Below are 23,195 nucleotides of genomic sequence, written 5' to 3'. Positions count from 1 at the left end.
AAAAAAAATCAGTAGCCATACTATATATAGACAATAAAAGGGCTAAGAAGGAAATCAGAGAAACACACTCTTTACTATAGCCACAAGCAACATAAAATATCTTGGGGTAACTCAAACCAAACAGGTAAAAGACCTGCAGGACAAGAACATTGAGTCTTTAAAAAAAATTAAAGAAGATACCAGAAAGTGGAAAGATCTCCCATGCTCTTGAATATGTAGGATCAACAAAGTAACAATGGTAATCTTGCCAAAAACAATCTAAAGATTCAAAGTAATCCTTATCAAAATCCTAGCACAATTCTTTACAGAACTAGAAAGAACAATACTCAATTTTATATGGAAGAACAAAAGACCCATGATAGCCAAAACAACCCTGTACAATAAAGGAACTTCAGGAGACATCACCATCCCTGACTTCAAATTCTACTATAGAACACCTTGGTATTGGCACAAAACTAGACAAGTAGAAGAATGGAATTGAATTGAACACCCTCACACCAATGAGCTCCTGATCTTTCACAAAGAAACTAAAATTATACAACCAAAAAAAGAAAGCATCTTCAAAAAAATGAGGCTGGCATAACAGGTTGTGCACATGTAGAAGATTGCAGATAGATCCATACCTCTTGAAATGTACAAAACTTAAGTCCAAATGGATCAAATTCCACAACAAAAATTCACCCACACTGAACCTCTTAGAAGAGAAAGTGGGAGGTACGCTTGAATGAATTGGTACAGGAGACAACTTCCTGAACATAATGCCAGCAGCACAGACAATGGGATTGACCGTTAATAAATGGGACCTCCTGAAACTGAGAAGCTTCTGTAAGGCAAAGGACATAGTCAACAAGACAAAAACGAACCCCACAGAATGGGAAAAGATCTTCACCAACCCCACATCTGACAGAGGACTCATCTCCAAAATATACGAAAATCTAAACAAGCTTGTAACTGAAACATCAAATAATTCAATTAAAAAATGGAATACAGAACTAAACAGAGGATTCTCAGTAGAGGAATCTAAAATGGCTGAAAGACACTTAAGAAATTGCTCAACATTTTTAGCAATTAGGGAATTGCAAATCAAAACAGCTCTGAGATATAATCTTACCCGTGTCATAATGGTTAAAACAAAAAATACCAATGACAGTTTATGCAAGAAAGGATGTGGAGAAATGTGAATACTTCTCCATTGCTGGTGGGAGTGCAAACTTGTACATCAACTTTGGAAATCAGCATGGCGCTTTTTCCAGAAAATGGGAACCAGTCTACACCAAGATGAAGCAATTTCACTCTTAGGCATATACCCAAAGGATACACGTTCATACAACAAGGACATATGTTCAACTATGTTCATATCAACATTGTTTGTAATAGTCAAAACCTGGAAGCAACATAGATACCCCTCAACTGAAGAATGGATACAGAAAATGTGCTATATTTACATAATGGAATAGTCTTCAGAGGAAAAAACTTGAAATCTTGAAATTTGCAGGCTAATGGATGAAACTAGAAGAAATCATCCTAAGTGAGCTAACCCAGTCACAGAAACACAAACATGGTATGTATTCACTCATATATGCATGTTAGACATAGAGAAAAATATTACCAGCCTACAATCCACACCTTCAGAGAAGCTAGGAAACAAGGAGGACGGTAATAGAGACATACACTGTCACCCAGTGAAGCATAAAGTGACAAGAGGCCCTGAACAAATGGGGAGCATGGGGTAAGGAGGGAGGAGAAAAAGGAGGGAGGAGGAGATCATGAGCAATCAGGAAGATTGAGTGTGGAGAGGAATAGAGGAGAACAAGAAAAGAGACACATCAACAGAGGGAGCCACTATATGTTTAAAACAGAAATCTGGCACTAGGGAATTTTACAGAGATCCACAAGGATGACCACAACTAGGAACCTAAGCAACAGTGGAGAGGTTACCTTAAATGCCCTTCCCCTATAATGAAAAGGATGACTACCTTAAATCCATTCTAGAGCCTTCATCTAGTAGCTGATATAAGCAGAAGCAGAGAGCCATAGCCAAGCACTGAGCCAATCTCTGGTAGTCCAGTTTCAGAGAGGGAGGAGTGTTGAACAAAAGCGTCAAGACCATGCTGGAAAAACCCACAGAAATAGCTGACCTGAGCAAGTGGGAACTCATGTACCTCATTCTGGCAGCTGGGGAATCAACATAGGACCAAACCAGGCCACCTGAACGTGGGTATCAACTAGGAGCACTGGGCAGTCTGTGGGGCATCTGGCAGTGGAACCGCGATATATCCCTAGAACATGAATGGATTTCGGGAGCCCATTTTCCATGGAGGGATACTATCTTAGCCTAGTTACACATGGGAGGGCCTAGGTCCTGCTCCAAAGACTTGAAATATCTTGATGATCCCTCATGAAAGGCCTCACCCTCCCTGGGAGTGGATGGAGGATGGAATGGGGGGTTGATGTGGAGCATTGGAGTATGGGAGGGAGGGTTAACTGGTATTGATATGTAAAATAAGATGTATATAATTTAAATAAAATTTATATAAAATTTTGAAAAAACTAAACAAAATACAGCAATCACAAGGGAAAGAAAAGTATATGACATTTGGCTTTCAGAGACACTCGTAATTTGCTCAGAATGAATATCTACAGTTGTATCTATATTCCTACAAATGATATAACTTTGTTTTTCTTTATGACTGAATAATTTCTTTCCTGTAAACATACCAAATTTTCATCAGTCAATTCTCTGCTGTTGGACATTTAGGTTGGTTGGTCTATACCATAGCTGTTGTCACTGGCTCTATAATAAACACCGATATGTAGTTATCTCTGTGCTATATTGACTTGGACTCCTTCATATGAATGCCTGGGAGTGGTGGGTCTTGGTAATGCTATTTTTAGATTTTTGAGGAACTTCCATGCTCATTCTATATTAGCTAGACTAGCTTACATTCACACCAGCAGTGAATATGGGTTTCCTTTTGTCCACAACCTTACCAGTATCTGAAGTTTTTATTCTTCATATTTTTGGAAATAAAACATATGTTATTTTAAATATGGAAATGCCCTTTACATATTAAATAACACTATGAAGGAAAATTTTAACATTATTTCAAAGGAAAGACAGGAATTTTTTTAAGGTTATCAATATCCATCGTACTTATTTACTTCTCTCATGCAACACATCCCAATCACAGCCACCCCTCTCTCCACTCCTCCCAGTTTCCTCCACCTCCTATGTCTACTCAATCTGCTGTTCCTCCATTCCCCTTCATAAAAGAGCAAGACTCCCAGGAATAACAACAAACTACAGCATGACAAGATGCAATGACTATCTCTGGTCTACTTGTGATAACTAGATTTGCCTAACCTAAAATCCTATTGCCTCACATCAGACAAAGAGCAAAAAGGAAGTCACATGTTCAGGTCACAATACAAAGCTACCAAGGATATGAAAGATCAAGACAATATGCTACCCTCAAACCCACTAGTACTACCAAAAATGACCTCCAATGAGAATTACATAGATGAACCCAGAAAAACAGAATTAAAAGAATCATTCATTTTATGAAATATTCAAGGATATTAAAGATGAACTCAGGAGGATAATAATAAACACCTGAGTGATGTTCAAGAAAACACACACATTTTGCTAATGGAAAGAGTGAAAGAGCCCGAGGGGAAGGATGACTAAATCAACATGAGCAAAACTCATGTGACTTCACTGAAAATGATGTCATATGTATAGATACTGCACAGGGCTACACTAGGTCCTGCAAATATATGTTTTGTTTTACTAGGCTATATTTTATTTTATTATATTAAAATGAATAAATGTATGAATGAATTAATACGTAACCACTCTGGTAATGATTAACAACTCAACTGTCATTTATATCTGCTGGGAGAGCATAGATCAGTTTTTTCCAGTAGAGTGACACTGGGTATCTGAACTACTCTGGGAAAGGACTCAGTTACAGGAGCAGTTGACCAACATATAATGGACTGACTCCAGGTTTTGTGTATTTTTATTTGATTACAGTTTGATGGGGTCTTTTGTTGTTGCTGTTTTGTTCTTTGTATTTTGCTGTTTGTTTCTGTTTGAGGGCTATTTTATGCTTTTCTTATTTGGGAGATCATTTTATTGAGTTTTTGTTTGTTTGTTTGTTTGTTTAAGAAAGAACTTTTAAATTTGGGAGATAGGAAAAGGAAAGGATCCAGAAGGACTTTGGAGAGAGAGAAGAATATGATCCAAATATTTTTAATTTTAAAATTGTTTTAAATAATGAAAATATAATAAGATTAATTGTTCTTTTTCCCTAGTAATAATGAAAATGTAAATCACAAGAATTTTGAAGTTATCGTTTTTGAATTGTAGATCAAGGTTGTTCTATAGACTCCAAAAGCATTATAAGCTATTCCTTTAGTTCTTGATTGTTCTTCCATCCCCACACTGGAAAGGAAGTCCTTATTGCTGAAGGCTCAATGTATTTCCACACAGGAACCAGAGACTCAAACAGATTTGATTTGATTTGCCAGTTGTTGGACACTAAGGAATAGCTTTAATGGTACAAAAAGGATGCATGTAAGTGTCCAAAGGAAGAAAACAAGCAATGGTCTCATCCCTCTATGTTGCCAGTAAACTGCCAGAAGGACATGATAACTTGAATGGTGCAGTACTTGCACGGATACTAGGGTAGTATCTAATAAATCTAATTGGACTCAAGACTCACTCAAAAAGATGAAAATCATGCCCAGTACTAGAAACTTGCCAACTACTCAGAGGGGGTGAGGCCATTGAGGAGAACATACAACTACCATTTTACTAAATCAGGATAAGCTCTAACTAGATTGTAAATATTTCTCCTTATGCCCATAGATAAGTGCATTTCTTATTCCTAATTAAGGAAACCTCTCTGTGTAACAGAGGGAAACCATTATAGAAAACCACAAACAATCAAACTGCAGAGTTAGTTCAGATCCCAACTGATACATCTACAACACACTCCCGCAGGATAAGGGATCGTTGCAGTAAAGCAGTGGGAAAAATTTAAGACTGGAGAAATGGAGTTTGTTGTGAGATTGTGTATCCTAGAAATGTCAGAAGTTGTACCAATAAAGTTTCACCAACATGGTGTCTAACCATGATCTGAACAAAGACAATATAGATAGATGTGCTAACATAGATTGAGAATGGCTCAGTGGTCCTCAAATCCTAGAAAAAATATTGAAGGCTACTAAGGAATAATGAGAGCAGAGCAGGAGAACTGGCCTTCTCAAAGAAGAGCACAGAAATTGTTACCTAATGTGAAAAGATCATCCGGGAAAATATGCATATAAATAACAGTATATAAACAGGACAGGTTGTATTTTTCTACTTAGCACACTATGTATGGAATAATGACTTCCACTTATTCAACAGACCCATATTTAATGTAGAATTTTATATCTGTTAAAAATAATAGGCCATACCCTGGTGCAATCTAGATTGCCTAATATGTTTTCTCAGTGGGTCATTACTTAGATGAGACATTTATACTTCGAAAACAATCCAAAATATTGAAGTGTTATTTTGTGTCTTTGATTAGGTGTTAATATTTACTTGACAAGGAACCCTGATCAAAGTTGGTATCTTATTAGAGTGTTAAAATCACTGTTAATAAAACATAAATATAAATAATGTATACATCCTTCTGTGTAGGGCAATTATCTTAAAGGCACTATGCATTTCCATAAATTGAGTACTACAAGCACCTCAGAGCCTTCTCTGTTTTCTGTGAATGTGGCTTTGCTTGCTTCTCCTGTCTTTCTCCTGTCTCCTTTCTGATTCTGTTGAAAGCAGTCTCTGCATTGACTTCATAGATTCATTATCTAAACGGGTCCTTGCCATTTTCCTTTTGACCCATATATACAAAAAGAAAGTAGGAAGAACACAAATGGCCATGGAATAGTCCCTTAATGTTTGGAAATATTGCAGGCAATGCCACTGAGAACAAACTAGGGAATGTGTTCCAGAGGAGAGGAGAACAGCTGTCATCTGTGCCTAAACGGTCTGATCCTATTGCTGCAATGCAAGTTTCACACAGTTAAAGCAGATATTGCAAAAAAATCCACTGCTCAACTAAAGACTAGTATAGGTATCAAAATTAAGAAACATGACACAGGTCACTCTTTACTCTTTCCATCTATTCTGTAGACCAGCTGAAGTTATGAATACATTCGAGCACTTTCTGTTAATATTAAACCCATAAAATAGAGAATTTGGAGTATAGAATTTTTGTTCCTACAGGTTGTTTACAGTACCATTGTTTCCACTCTCTATCTTGTAATAGTATGTAAACTTTGTACAATCTATTGTCTACCAAGACCCTGCTCGCTCAGTTAAAAGCCCCCTAAAGCATTTCAGAATGTTTTTGTATGAGAACACAGATTCTATCTTAAGCCAATCACCCACAGACACAGTGGACATCTTTTCCCACAAGAGGAAGCAATAAACTTGTGTCATGAGGAATAATGATATCACAAAAACTGTAGATATCCTGCAACAACACACAAAAGACACATTCCAAGGAAGACATGTTGTCTCCTATTTCATTTTATTGTAATAAAACTAAAAACACAGGGGAAAGGGATAGGCATAAAATCAAGTATCGGAAGATTCATACTCTGATTAAGTATCCTTGTTTGATTTTGGAAATTTTTAACTGACATGAGCTTCAGGACCACAATCACGTGATGAAAACATTTTTAAAAATGTAAATGTGTGGTTTTATATTTAAAAGTTAATGTCACACATCTCACAGGTGAATATAGTGCATATTATTTACATATATAATGCAGGGGTTTTAAATGTCAGTGTGGAAAGATGTATACACATATAAACACACACACACATACATACATACATACATACATACATACATATGTACATGTATATATCCAAGCTAGCCATCTAAAAAGGATATTTTCTTACCCAGTGGACAAACTATCACAAGAAACCAGATTGTGACATTGAGTAACTGTTTCATGTAGCAAATATGATTGGTTTTGCAAAGAAGTATAAACACCACAAATATGTATGATGACAATGAAGCATAAATACAAGAACATTATTTGTTGAATATCTATAATTATCATTAGCAAAGGAAAACATATGTAATGTTATTCTTGAATAGGTGTAATGATGAAAAGAAAATGTACATATTAAAATTAAACATCCTATTATAATAATTGCAAACAAGTAAATATCCATATAAGAAATCAAAATGAGATAAAGTTGCCACCAAAAAAAAAACATAGAGAATCTGTCTGTGTTGTATCTATAAGGAAACTAGATTATGACTTAAACATTCTGTTCTGGGTTCTTTTAAAGGCAACTTTGACATCTTTATTCCTCAAGCTGTAGATTATAGGGTTCATCATGGGAACAACAATGCTGTAAAATATGGAAGAGAACTTTGCCTCATCCATAGATACAGCTGAAGATGGTTTGAGATACATGAATGCACTTGATCCAAAGAACATAGAAACAGCAATTATATGGGAACTGCAGGTGCTAAAGGCTTTGGACCTGCCTGCAGTGGATTGTATTTTGAAGATGCTGGAGAGAATGAAGCCATAAGAGGTAAAGATGATAACTGTGGGCACAATGATGTCTTTTCCTGTTACAATGAGCAGCTCTATTTCATTGACATATGTGCTGGAGCAGGAAAGCTGCAGTAAAGGGAGGAGGTCACAGAAATAGTGATTGATGGTATTTCCATCACAGAATATCAGTCTTAGAACACAACCAGTGTGTATCAAAGCACCAGTAAGTCCCATGGAATATGAACCAAACATAAGATAGGAACACGTCTTTGGAGACATAGCAACACGATACAAAAGTGGATTGCAAATAGCCACATAGCGATCATAGGCCATTGCTGTCAAAACATAACATTCAGAAATTGCAAAAAAGCCAAAGAAATAGAACTGGGTCATACATCCTCTGTAAGAGATAATGTTCTTCTCTTGTATGAAGTTCATCAGCATTTTGGGTGTGATCAAGGAAGAGTAACAGAGATCTATGAAGGACAAGTTGAAGAGGAAAAAGTACATGGGGGTGTGAAGATGAGGATTTAGCACAATTAAAATAATCAAGATCGAATTTCCAAATGCAGTTATCACATATGTTACTAGAAAAATTAAGAACAGAGGTATTTGGAGGTCAGGCTGTTCAGTTAAGCCCAAGAGAATGAATTCAGTTACTAAAGAATCATTTGCCAGAGCCATTCTTCTTTCAAGTATCTGTAGAAACACAGGAGAACCACACAGATCTTCCAATAATATCTTCTTTCACAAAGCTGAGATACACGCAGGATTGTGTCTGCAAAGAACAAGCTAATATCAGAGAAAACATCTCACACTATCATGAAGTGAAATGACAATCGCTTCCCCGTGTTAGAATCTCAGTTAAACATAGCTTAAAATATTCATAACTGTGCAGATTGCTGACCCTCGGGATCTTTTGTGTTAATATGATTAATTAACTAGTGAGAAGGGTGAAATGGAGTGAACCAAGATAGAACTCCTTGTACTCTCTTCTCTTCAGGGTATTCTTAATACTGGCAGAAATTATAAAAGCACAGTGCTCACCACAGTTTGAACTGTATGAAGTTAATATCGAAAACTCTGTATCAGGTAAAAAAAAAAAAAGAAAGAAGTAGAGTCTAGGAAGGCTTAAGTTACTGCTAGTATCTCAAAAACTTTGCGAATATAAAGGATATGAGATCTGTTCATGGAGAAACTGTTCACTAAATAAGACATCACAAAGGGAGTGTATACTGACTGTTTGGACATACTGATATCTTTCCAGGATTGGTACTTGTATTTTAGGATTGAACAAAAGGGTCAGAAAATGGTACATCAAGGATCCTCATATTCTTCTCAAATTGAAGCCATATATAACCCTAAAACTCAGTACACTTGATGAAAAATACTCTATAGCATCCCATATATGTACAATCTAGAAGGGTTATGTAAACAGAAAGAGAGTAGGAATATGCAGCTGATCACTATGGAGTAAAAGACAGAAACATAGGATAAATGGAAAGGAGATTAAATTGTACATTATAAACAGGTTCTGGGGATCTGAATTCAGCATAATTATAACAGTAAAGGATATTATAGCCTATATTTGTATTTTCTACAGGATACAACTTAAATGTAAACTAATAAGTACTTATTTATCATATATGCCATTTTTACACATTAACAATAATCAATAAAAATAATAAACTATTAATAAATACTATTACTTATTACTATTATAAATCACTATCAGAATTGGATTTGGATTTTAAAACTTATATAGAGAAAAAGCCTTCATGATACCTAGTCATTGTTATTCATCAGTTATCCTGGAAGGGTAAAATTGAGCTCTAAGCCTTTAGTAACTTTGATTTTTTTTAAATGATGCTGTAAAAGCATCCCATTCCAAGATGATTTCTGATCCATTACTCATAATCCATCATGTTGCTATCTTACCTACAGAAATGTCAGAAGGAAAATAAACAGTATTCCTTTTATCACACATGCCACTTGGTGAGACTGCAGAAAAGTCACACAGGTATCACTTCATTTTCCACTGGAAATAATGAAGTAAAAGTTCATCAGCCTCTTCTGAACAAGTACATCACGTGTATAAAAACAGGGAGTCAGGTGAATGTATTTATGTGCTAAACCATGATTTACCTTTATTTCCTTAGAGATTTAATATTTTAACTATACATGAACCTCTCTTTGGGAATTTCATGGCCTTCTTCAGCCAATATTAAAGTCCCATCTTCTAAAATATTATCATAAAGAAATGTGTTCCTTGTTTTGTTGTCTTTGCTTATGTTTTTAATGCTAATATTCCAAAAGCCTATTCCCAAGGCGTTATAAATTTCTCAAAAAATTAAATGCATATAGTAACACACTTCATCCCTTAATGTCTTTTAAAAAATAATTACATTTGCTTTGTTATTCTGTGAATGGTCCCCAGAACCTTGCACACATTAGACAAATACTTTACCACTTCGGTACTCAAAAGCCTTCAAAATCACTATTTATATGTTGTACACTTCTACATTTCTGACATGAGCATTAATTACTGCTTGGTTATTCCTTTAGATGTAAAAACAACAATAGTTTATAAATTCTTTCATGTTCTGTGTTTGAATCCTCAGCCTATACTGCCTCACTAATAAAACAATTTGAAAAAGTTGCCTCTGGTTCTTCTTATTAACCTATGGTGGGTCAAAACACTATGACATTTCCTGGAATATTTTGTCAAACCAATGAATGAGATATTGCCCTATATAAAAGAAATTATGAAATTTCATACATAAATGAGCTCTTTGATATATGAAAGGCTATGGCCAGATTACTTCATCTCAAGTTTACAATACTCTAAATTCAAAGTATATTTAAATTCTTGCATAAATTATACTGTTGGTGCTACTAAAAATACTGGACACAGAAATTCTGAATATGGGCCAACTACAACTGCTCATATCTGTGAGGTACCAGCTATGGGATTACTGGGGCATATACTTGTAACATCTTTTCAGTTGTAGAAAGAACAATAAATAGTAGAAAGTCATTTTCCTTTGCTACTTTGATTTATATTTGTTCATAGTATAAGAGTCAGAGAGCACATTTTGTGGTCTTTGGGACTCTATTTTTTGCTATAATAAAGGACTCTCACATTATTTAAATATTGTCCATGGGTTTCGTTTCATGTTGTCAATCCATATATCAGTACATTTGGTAAAATATATTATGAATCATTTAAATCGTGGTGAAGAGGCCTTTTCTTATATGTTGGATCTTCTGCGACCACCTCAAGTCAATTATGAATTCCATGACAGCTTGTCATGTCCATTAACTTTCATGGTAAACTGAGCAACATAGTGAGACTCAATATCAAAAGTGTAATCCCCTATAAAAATTGGAGAAGCAAAATTAATTAGAATCTGGATCAAAGTATAGTTCTCACCCTCTACTAAGGATTGTCAAACTTTTTCTGCAAAATAAAAGACTACATGATTTATAGTCTGTCTAATATTACTATATGAAAAGTCTTTTTGCCAAACAGTTAATGAATGTGGGAAAATTACTACCAAATTTTACTTTTAGGTATTGGGGTTATATCATAGATGTGTAAATATTTTGTGTCATAAATACAGCCTGGGAATCAATGAGCAACCGAGCAACACAAAGTGGCAGGGGAATAAGAAAAGAATCAACCAATGATACAATTGTGTGTATGAGTATAAGTGGGTATGTCATGTTTATGTATGTTTGTGGTATGGGCCTGTGTGTATGTATGAAGGTCACAGGAATACCACTTATGTCCTGTTCTATTTCTCTTCATCTTGTTCTTTGAGACAAGGTTACCGATTAATCATGGAGCTAGGCTGGTGGTCAACCCCCAAAATCTTGGAGGTATGCACAATGGCCACTCCTGGTTTGTCATGTGAGTTCTAGGGACTTGGACTCATATATCATGCTTCCTTAGCAAGTATATTTTTTGATTAGTGATGAAATAATAAGAGTTGGTCAATGCATTCAAAGCAAGATATGAATATCAGGAAATATATCAAGAGTTTTACCCACAATGCCACTCACCCTCTGAGGAATGTGTGGACACTTAACATCCCATTCTGGGTACTTTCACTGCTAGTGATTCTCTGAGGTTAGAAGGCATGAAAAGACTTCATCCTCCATCAAAGTCACCCTTTGACTATTCGAGAGCCTGGAACATTGGGTGCTGCCTCACTCTGTGGTTATGGAGTATGCCAAAACTTTAGAAAGCATTAAATTGTGCTTATTTGGTCAAGAAGCGTGTGATGTCTTCATCTATTAATTTTGATGGCTCTCTAATGTCAAGGAATACTCTGAGACCTTAGGTCCAGTGGCAGTCTCAACACACTTTAGATTTTACACTCTATCTATACCTTTGCAATACCTAAGACATTATAACATTTTGTCCTTGTGTCCTGTATGTTGCTTTGATAAACATATTAACAAAAGAAAAAATGGTTTTTCAAGACAGGGTTTCTCTATGTAGCTTTGGAGCCTGTCCTCAAACTTGCTCTGTAGATCAGGCCATCTTCTACCTCACAGAGATTCATCTGCCTTTAATCCAAGTGCTGGGATTAAAGGTGTGCACCACCACCTTCTGGCTGACAAAAGAAACCTTAAGGTACAAAGGGTTATCACTCTGGATAAGTCAAAGCAAGAACTAGGGGCAGATATTTATTGTCACACTCAAGAGCAGAGAAATAATGAATGCATATATCTCTATACTCAACTCATTTTGTCTACACTTCCACAGTCATGGACCCGAACCTAAGGAATTATGCTGCCCATTAGTATAATTAAGCTGCTCCCTACAGCTATTCACAGAGACTATTTGATCTAGACTATCTTTTATTGAAACCCTCTTCTCAGTTACCAATTTTAAATTGTGACTAGAAAACTACTTGTAAACATCCCTAAGCATTAGGACATGTATATTATGAAGGAAGAAAGTCTTTTCTTTTTGAGTATCCAGTTGATTTTTGAGGATCAGAAAGACAAATATATGAGACACTGAAGAAAATACATAGCACTTTTCCTTTGGTCTGTTGTACCATTAGCATCTATCTCCACATTGATCTTGAACAGAGATGACTCTACTCTACCTGAGAAAGATGCTTGTCATACTGATGATTCAACAGTCTCCAACTCACCTGAAGAGATGTATGCTCAACTCTCCATATTTATTGTGACTTCAGTGTTCGCACATACATCATACATGTTTTCTACCAAAAGCACAATACATAAGTCTCTTCCCTTAGGAATGGTTCATGTAAAATTAATGGTGAAACATCCACTGACACGACAGAAAAAGCAAATCTGTGGACTGATGGGAAAATTTCATGTTGATCTTGATAATAAACATGTCTACATAATCAATTTGGAGCTAATTTTAAACTACAGATTTTTGGAAATTATATGTATTAGAATGTGAATAAGCCACATGCCAAAGTTTAAGCCATCTTTCAGATTGTTCCACACTGCACAGTTTTTCATGGGTATACATAACACATTGGTAGAATCTCATAATCTTTTTGTCCTACAAATACTGAAATGGTGTAGATTTGTAGCTTTTTTTGATATAAATGTCTGATCAAATGTCTATGCAAAGACAGTGACTAATTAGATCAATACGTATTTATTTTAGTAATGAGCATGTAGTTTCTATGGAATCCAAGGATAAATATGACAAATGCCTTCACTTTAATGAACTGATACAGAAGGGAAGTGGGTCCCTATGCCATACAGTTGAAGTTACACGTACATTTCATAAAAACATGAGGTTTTAAGTATGTCAATTTGTGTACATGTTCATATATGAATATATATGGCAAACATGTATATATGTACATGTATATGTAATATATCATTTTAAAGTCCAATATGAACAAGATAGAATGCTCTTAACAAGACCAGAGGAAAAGGGAATAAAAAGTAGTTATAAACCATTTTAAATAATATTTTTGAGATTATAATATATACATAGATTATTTCTACCATTTCTTTCCTCCCTCCATACCTTCTACATACCCGCTATTTTTTAAGTATGTTTCTTTTATTTAAATTAGAAACATACATGCTTCAAATGTCAATCCCAGCTCCCCACTTCTCCCTCCACCAGCCCCACCCCCACTCTGCCACCCCCATTTCAATCCCCACATCATTCCCCAGGGAAGGTGAGGCCCTCCTTGGGGGGATCTCCAGAGTCTGTCATTTCATCCAGGGCAGGAACTAGGTAGGCCCTTCCCCATGTGTCCAGGCTGAGAGAGCATCCCTCCATGTGGAATGGGCTCCCAAAGTTCATTTGTATGCCATGGTAAACACTAGTCTACTACCCAAGGCCCCAGAGATTTCTGAGGCCTCCTCATTGACACTACATTCATGGAGTATGAATCAGTCCCCTATTGGCCTCTTAGTCATCAGTCTGGGGTTCAAGAGGTCACCTTGCTCATCACTCCTCCATCTCTGTCACTGGGTTCCAGGGGGTCATTTCAGTGTTTAGCTGTGAGTGTCTGTGTCTGCTTCCATCAGTCACAGGATGAATGTTCTAGGATGTCACATAAGGTATTCATCAACCTTACCATCAGGTACGGGCTATTAATGTAGTCTCTCTGCCATTAGTTAGTATTCCAGTTGGTGCTATCCTTATACATCTCTGGAAATCTCTCTCCTCAAAGCTATAATGACTCCAACTACCATTGTATCTCTTATCCTGGCATCCTCTCTTCTTATCCAGGCTCAACCTTCCTACTCCCCCATGTCTTCTACCCTCCTCTGATCCCCCTCTCTTTTTCCTGGTTCCCTCTCTTCTTCCCCCATGTTCCCAATCTGCTCAGGAGATCTTGCCTCTTTCCACTTCTCTGGGGTATAATGTATATCTCTTTGGAACCTCCCTGTTTCTGAGACTCACTGGCCTTGGGATTTCAGGCTAACACTCTCCTGATCCATGTCTAGAATCCATATATGAGTGAGTACATACAATGTATACCCGCTATTTTTACTTATTTGAATTCATGCCCTCTTTAACTTAATAGTTATTTTTTGTCAGGAGTATTCTTAACATATAAATGTGAAATGGGATTTTTATTCAGGATTTGATACACACACACACACACACACACACACACACTTAATATACTTCACAGTTGCTTTATGTCTGACTTACCAAATTTCCAGCAGAGAGCACCTAGTCATTCATTACTCTTGCAATGCCATTACTGAGCTCTGTGAAAGGCTTAGTTAATTAAATTTAAAGTTCAATTGTAGAAATTTTCCTGCCCGCAAGTAAGACTATTTTTTGTTATAGACTAAATTTCTTATGTTCCTCATGGAAGTATAAATATCATCTTTTCAAAATACAGACAAACCAGAATTTCCCGTTATCTCCCCCCTCAGCTTTGATATCATCAATGTAGTTACATTTTATCTCACATTATCTATACTTCCTTTGACAAACAAACAACAAAAAGTAATCACTTTTTAAAAATGTTTAGAAATACTCGTTTTTATATAACTATATTTTAAATACCTATTTGTATTTTTTGAAAAATCCTAGTATATAAACAGAGATTAAAAGGCTATATGAATAAATACATTTCAATCTTTCAAATTTTTCTTCTCTTAAGTTTTGCAAAGTATACTTTTATATTAAAAACAAATTTCACAAGAAATAATAAAGTATGAAAGTAAATTATGCAAGAAATTGTTCCTTTCTGAAGATGAATCAGACTTAAAAAACTGTGTTCTGTGGATCTTCAGATGACTGACCAGTAATCTAGTTTAACCCAGTTTTGTTAGCTCTGAGTTGTCATGAAACCTCTGAAATGCTTACAAAGAGGTTTAAATAATACAGACATTGGCTGGACTTCTTGGCTCATGTCTTTAATTCCAGCACTTGAGAGGCAGAGGCAGGCAGATGTCTATGAGTTCAAAAACAGCCTCATCTACAGATTGAGTTCCAGGACAACCTCCAAAGCAATACAGAGAAACTCTGTCTCAAAAAATAAATAAATAAATAATAAAAACAGATATTTTTCTCTCATTTCAATACATCTGTATTCAAAACACAATTTAAACAAAATCTATTGTATCTAAAAGGAAAAAAAAGAATAAGAACTTCCCTTCAATTTCATGCTCGTTGATGGGTCAATTTCACACTTAAATGGGATTCTAGACATGTTGACCCATAAGTCAGAAGTTTAAGCATGGTATGCATCCAGATTCAAGCAATTGAGACCACATATCATTCATGTCCAATTTTATGTAAAATAATTCTGAATCGAAAGGAGAAAATATTGAAAAAGAGTAAAATATTTGAATTGTGACATGGTGCTGGATAAAAACAATCTTAGTTCAACCATTTGCTATTGTTTGTTTATGAGGAAAATGAACTGTAGCAGGGGAACCGATTGTGGTCTAAGGGATTCCTGAACTCATTTCCTAACACAGACATAGAATTGAAGTCTAGAAAAGACAGACAGGCCTTAGAGAAAGTGAGAGTAACAACAGCTTTATCCCTTCAGGATAGGAGAAGCACTATGGCTTGGAATCCACTCTGTCTGAGTATATTACAGGATTTCTGGCCCTCTCCCTTCCCCTATGGGCTCTCTGTACATTCTTTCCATTTCTCCTTGTAATATCTCCTGAGAAGAAAACACCTTCTCAGGGAGTTGCTTTTACTTTCCTGGTTTACTTCATTCATTCCTCTAATGTTTTCCTAACTTTCATCATCCTCTCAGAAGGACTTCTCTACAATATAAGTGATTCACTAAATATACATTTCAAATGATCTTTTCTATGTCCCCAAGGATTTATCCCTAGTACTTGAACTGGCTTTGTGGAGCCCATACTCTTTGGAGGGATACCTTGCTCAGCCTAGATATAGGGACAGGGCCTTAGTCCTTCCTGGAAACAATGTGACAGACTTTTTTGACTCTCCATGGGAAGCCTTACCCTCTCTGAGGAATGGATTGGGGTAGGATAGGTTGAGGTGGGGTGGGGAGCAGTAGGATGGGTGAGAGTGTGAATTGGGATTTGTATGTAAAATGAGAAATGATTGTTTTTAAAAGTAAGTATAGCAATATGATTTTCAAATTTGCTTTGCTTTCCAAGCTCAAATAAGGTATTAACATCTTTATTCTATATAAGAATGAGAACAAATTTAAGAAATACAGAATTGATTTAGTTTATCTAGTTCCTGATGTACTTTAAACTTAAACTTCATTTAATATTAAATAACATAAATCAACATCATCACCAGAGAATTCCTATATTCATTGTATTTCTAGATATTTCCCTAGAAGAAACTAAAAGTTCCTATTTTTATCTTAAGTTTAATTTCCCTAAAGAATTTTGCAATTGCAACTTATTTTGTCTATTAAGGCTATTGTCTACTAACAATGCCACATAAATTTCTGCATTCTCAATAATTCTCTAAAATCCTGTTAACCTACTCTCCTATTTTGCTTGCTCTTGCTATGATAAAAAGACCAACAACAGAACAAAATCAACTTGGAGTGGGAGGATTTATTTCATCTTAGAATTCTTGGGGCCTTAATCAATCACTGAAAGAAGTCAGGGTAGGGACCCAAGACAGGGACCTTGTAGCAAGGATGGATGCTAATTACTGTCATTCTTCAGGCTAACATTCAACCACCTTCTAAAATCTCCCAAGACCTTCCCAAGGGTAGCATTGCACACAGTGGGGTTGGACGACCCTTCATTAATGAACAATCAAGAATATGCCACAAAGATATAAATGTTTTATCAATGGATGCTCCTTCTCACGAAATGTGTTGAGATGACAAGCAAGGCTAGTCATCACGCCTCCATTCATCAAATATAATGTTTAATCAAACATTTTTAAGTTAATAAGTTTTAAAAATAATCAGTTATAAAATTCATTCTAAAAATCCACACAAATTCTGATCAGCTTGCTATTTAATTTCTATGTAACATTTTACACACAGAGATTCCATATTTCTTGAATGTGTATCTTTGACTTGTTAACTTTAACTTTTGTCCCTTCCCAATACCTTATTGGATGCCCCTTAAAGTATCCTGGGCTATCTATGGAGCCTCTGGTAGTGGATCAGTATTTATTCCTAGTATAGGAATGAACTTTGGGAGCCCGTTCCTCATAGAGGGATACTCTCTCAGCAGGGCCAAGGCCCTACTCCAAATGATATGACAAACTTTGAAGATCCCCCATGAAAGGCCTCCCAATCTCTGGGGAGCAGAAAGGGAATGGGATAGAAGGTCAGTGGGGGACAGGGGAGAAGGGGATGGAGAGAGAAAGAACTGGATTGACATGTAAAACAAGCTTGTTTCTAATTTAAATAAATAAATAATAAAAATTTTCTTGAGTTTTTTTTCCAAAATAATGTCAGAACCCAGGTTTAATCAATCATCTTTAACATCATTAGCAAAACATGCATCATATGCTTAGAAAAAAAAGAGTCAGCAGTTTACTGACCAAATATGACTACCAGAAAAAATGCTGAAGAGAATTTATACATCATCATCACAGAAAAACAAGCATATATTAAAAATAAGTCATCATATTTCATTTTAAGTGGAAGGTATATTAAAAATGGTGGTGAGCTTGAAATCAATAATCCAAAGATTCATGGACTTTCTTTAAGAATCCCATGTCAGTATGGAAACAAATGCATAAGCTGGAATATTATGTTTGTAATAGTGTATTTTGCCAACAAACTGTGCTTGTTTATATTTACAAGGTAAACAAAAAATGTAGTAAAATTCCATGCACAATATGTACACCTGCAATATAAGTCATACATAATGATTAATGAAGAAATATTAAAGGCTGGCATGAGAAGGTAATACATTCATGTCCAGTAGTGGATCAAAGGACAAGAACAGAGAGACACAAAGAGGATTTCATATTTCATTTCAAAAGGCAAATAATGTCCAATTCTCCACATAGACATGCAGGCAAATTAAAATTATTTTAATCAATGAGAAAACTGATCTATATCTACTGTGATAAGGTCTATAATTTCAAACAACAAAGAAGAAGAGCTAACTAATGCTATTCTAAAATAGATAAAATTATAAGAGCATCAATTTTACACACAGTGAATAAACCAAACCTACATAAAAATGATGAAAACAAGATACTTCCCAATTTCAATGAGTATGAAAAGAGAGAAAACTGATGTTAATATTTGAAAAAGAATATACTAAATATATCACAATAAAACATATCAAGTGGAAAAATGTCATGTCAAATATATAGCTAACATATAATCTCTCCATGTTTCAATGATAGGCTAGAGGGACTCAGTTTCTGATTAATACAGTCTCCTGCTCAAGGTTTTTGTCAGAGCTATTTTAACATCTTTGTTCCTCAAGCTGTAGATTAAAGGATTCATCATAGGAACCACAATGGTATAAAAAATAGAAGAGAATTTTCCCTCATCCATCGATACAGCTGAGGTAGGTTTGAGATACATGAATGCACCTGATCCAAAGAACAGACAAACAGCAAGCATATGGGAACTGCAGGTGCTGAAGGCTTTGGACCTGCTTTCAGTGGATCTTATTTTGAGGATGCTGGAGAGAATGAAGCCATAAGAAGTAAAGATGATGACTGTGGGCACAATGATGTCTTTTCCTGTTACAATGAACAGCTCCATCTCATTGACATAGGTGCTGGTGCAGGAGAGCTGCAGCAAAGGGAGGACATCACAGAAGTAGTGATTGATGATATTCCCATCACAGAATGTCAGTCTCAAGATGCATCCAGTGTGGATCATGGCACCAGAAAGACCCATAAAATATGAACCAATCATTAGATAGGAACATACCTTAGGAGACAAGGCAATGTTATACAAGAGTGGATTGCAGATAGCCACATAGCGATCATAGGCCATTGATGTCAGCACATAACACTCAGAAATGACAAAAAAAAACAAAAGAAATATAGCTGGCTCATACATCCCATGTAGGAGATAACATTCTTTTTTTGCATAAAGTTCACCAGCATTTTGGGTGTAATCACAGAAGAATAACAGAGGTCAATGCAAGACAAGTTAAAGAGGAAAAAGTACATGGGTGTGTGGAGATGAGAATTTAGCACAATTAGAATAATCAAGGTCAAATTCCCCAATGCAGTAATCATGTATATCACCAGAAAGAGGAGGAACAATGGAGTTTGGAGGCCAGGTTGGTCTGATATTCCCAAGAGAATGAATTCAGTTACCAAAGAGTCATTGTCAAAACCCATTCTTCTCTCTGAGAATTTGTGGAAACAAAAAAATAAGTGAAATTTCAGGAAAAGAATTTAAAGATACAACTTCCTCTTCAAATGTCAGTTACTTGTTTGAATGTCCAAAAACAAACAACTTCAAAGTCGTGAGCCAGCCTTATGAGATACCATGATAAAGAATATTGTCTTCTCAATTAGCATCTCAGAGGTTAAATACAGTAAAGACATTCCACACTAAACCTCAGAGTTTAGCCCAGTAACCTAATATACTAACTTGACTCCTTGGAAATTCAAGGGCAAAAGGCCAATTTGATTCACAAGGACCTAATTATCTTTCTCTCTTCTAATCCTTTCTTTGTTGGCTCTGTCGTTTTGTGATACAGAAAAAAGTTTTACCACTATGGTAATAACCTATATCCATATTGGCCTTCAGAATACCTAGAATCATAAACAGTCTTCCCAATATCAAGCAGAAGAAATTGAGTCTATGATTGGTTATGATACAGCAAGTCTTCCAAAAACTCATAAATCTAGAGAAATTGCAGTGTGTTATGGAAATGCAGCATATTAAATAAGACACTGCAAGTTATATTTCTACTGCTTCTGACTGCTCTTATTTGTATATCTGGGACATTTTTCTCTGAATTTTTCTTGAACCTTAAAATTGCTCATAATAGATAGAAAAAAGAACACATTATTTGTTGTTGGGCTCATTTTGATAGAAAGCCACTATGAAAATATGAAAATGCAAAAATAAAAATGACAACAATAAAACCTCACTTTAGAAGAAATACTGCATCATGTCATCTATTAACATTTATATATCCACATAAGGGGGCAGAAGGTTTGTTGCTGGGACTAGTGGAAGAGGAAAATGTGCCAAGGAAGAAAGTTCAAATTTGGAAAAGAAAAAGGGTTTAGAAATTTAATGTTCAAAATATTAACATCAATTAATTGTGAGTTAGGAAGAAAAGTCACCCTCAGCCATCTTCTCATTACAGGTATACTTACACAAACACATAGAATATATCAACATAGATGAGAGGCAAATGTCAATCAGCCTCAATTCTGGATGATTTCACCAAGGATAGATGGTCAAAAGAGTATTATGCATCAGAGTCCCTTTTACATATAAGTCATTTTTCAATAACTGTGTTCAATACAATTTGAGAGTTTAGTGTAAATAGATTTTGAAACTTACCCTATTGAAGTTAGAAATCTTATGGACTCCTTTCATTGGCGTATGTTTCAACTATTCAAGAAAGACAGCATCAGACTCTGAAAGCACTGGTTCCTTTTACTCTAAAATGATGCTGCATAAAATTAATTTCTTGGGTGCTCTGGACACCTTTTTGAATTGCTGTTTATAGTTAATAATTGTAATCATAAAGGAAAACAAAAAATTAAACTGCTTTCATTTTAATCATCCTCTAATCTTAAAGAAACACCAGATATCTAAGATTAATTGCATAGAGAAACTAGTTATAAATAAGACAGAATATTTCTTAGCTTCTTGCCAGGAAACACATTGCAGATACAAAAGGGAGATGAGGTGATGGCATTTAGATGCATACCCACGATGGGCCTTTACTTCCTTGGGGACTCTATTTCATTCAGGCATGCCCTTCTCTTTGGGGATTATGCATTCTCCATATTTGAGACAATATTGAACAATCATCTTCCAACTATCTTATCTTCAGGGAAAAATATTACTGTGGTTACTTCTAAAGATGTTTACCATGTTCTTAATATTAATATTTTATAGAGTTTATCCCCAGAATTTCTTAAACCCAGATGTAAAGATTTCCTATTGTATGTCATAGCATGCTTTAGGTATTATTACAAGACTTTCTTGGAAATATATTTTTTAATATTTTTCTGCTTATTTTGGTTAGTTTGTTTGTTTGATATACCTCTGTGGATGTTTGCACATAGGTGACACAAGTTCTAAACCACTGAGTGGCTCTCTCTAACCCTTCCTATATAGTTAGCTTTTAGATGGGAAGGATACATTAAGAGAGATGCTTATACCATCTGAGGCATAGGAAACTCATCTAGGACACTGTCACTGAAGAGTTAATGACCAAAAGCCTCAGGTTGCCAGTGAAAACCTGGACAGGAAAGTTGAGTTCACTAATGACACCTGAGGACTGGGAGAATCCATGGAGCTTTTGTCCATGGGTATCTAGCACTTTGGCACTGCTGGGGAAAAGGTCTGCTGATGGAATCTTCCATCACAACCCCTTTACACTGCATAAAATCCTCAATGTCCCTGTGCCTTATGCCAGCAGTCACTACTCCCACAGAGACTCTGTGCCCCCAAGCTGTTTTGATTAAAGGAAAACTTCTGCTCCTCTATATGTTTGTCTGTTTCTTTTATTTCCAGCATGCCACCATGAATCTTGATCTAACAGTCACTCTACTATTTTAATGTTGTTCTCAGTCTGTACATTGGATACTTGGCACTTTCATCATCTGAATTGTTTTTAGGGGTTGCATATGGTCACCCAGGTCCTTTCAGAATGTTGAATGAAATATATTAAAATCCCATCAAGTAAAGTTACACAGTACTGTAAATGCTAACCTTCAAGAGGTTAGGGTCAGAAGACTGAGTGTCAGGTCAGCACGCCAGCCTCACCATTCTTAGGTCTCCTGGACTATACAATGTGACCATAATACAGGAGACTCAAATGATACTTTACATACCAAATTTAAATTCATCAAAGTTTTCTTTTACTTTCTTTCTTTTTAATTTTGCAAAGGATCTAGTTAGTAAATACTTTGTTTGTACATTGGGAACTACAGGGTGCCATTTCTGTATTGTGTTTCTGTATTGTGAAGTATGTTTTTATGTTTAAGGGAACAAGGGATATTTTATTCTGCAGCCAAGTGTGAATGATGAGAGCCTGGAAACAAACATTTGGGTCTCAGCAAATACTATTTTATACTGTGGAAGCAGGCTCATAGAGCATTTATTAATTATAACAAACTTATATAATTTGAAGCATTGTAAAGTTCTTTGAAGGTAACATTAAGTAGATTTTAAGTGCAGGCAGAGGACTGCTGGCATTTTTAGCCCTTTCATTGTTAGAGAATTGAGTTTTGCCAAATTACTACTTCCCAGAGATTTTTAAATTTATCAGGTTGTTAGGTCTGATGCAGAGGTGGGCAAGTGATAGTTCTCTTGAGGCCTGTAGGTTGCCCCAAATATATTGTAACTAGACTATCAGATCAGCAACATTCCTAACTTTCCATAGTCATAGAAGCTTTTATTAGTTGATGTGCTTGCAGGCAGTTTCTTTGTGAGAATTCTCCTTTAAGGAGTGGTTCATCACCAATGGTCTTGAAGCTGGTTGTGCCTGGC

At 35.7% G+C, this 23,195-nt stretch overlaps 2 protein-coding genes across 2 annotated transcripts; both read right to left on the bottom strand.

Moving 5' to 3' along the window:
* Positions 1-7,329: 7,329 nt before the first annotated feature.
* Positions 7,330-8,274, bottom strand: LOC101834091 (olfactory receptor 8B3-like). The gene has a single exon (XM_013112862.2). It carries the CDS (start codon positions 8,263-8,265, stop codon positions 7,330-7,332), a length of 936 nt encoding a protein of 311 aa, XP_012968316.1. The 5' UTR covers positions 8,266-8,274.
* A 10,640-nt stretch (positions 8,275-18,914) lies between these two features.
* Positions 18,915-19,849, bottom strand: LOC101833836 (olfactory receptor 145-like). Its single transcript, XM_013112863.1, is given in 2 exon segments — positions 18,915-19,532; positions 19,535-19,849. Coding segments are annotated over 2 exon segments (933 nt in total).
* Positions 19,850-23,195: the final 3,346 nt, after the last annotated feature.

This window comes from Mesocricetus auratus, unplaced genomic scaffold (genome assembly GCF_017639785.1).
Source record: "Mesocricetus auratus isolate SY011 unplaced genomic scaffold, BCM_Maur_2.0 Super-Scaffold_100022, whole genome shotgun sequence".
Classification (NCBI taxonomy): Eukaryota; Metazoa; Chordata; class Mammalia; order Rodentia; family Cricetidae; genus Mesocricetus; species Mesocricetus auratus.
This window is presented reverse-complemented; position numbering and strand designations above follow the sequence as displayed.

Coding starts and splice junctions, on each gene's coding strand:
- LOC101834091 (XM_013112862.2), bottom strand. CDS start 8,265: ATGGCTCTGGCAAATGATTCTTTAGTAACTGAATTCATTCTCTTGGGC.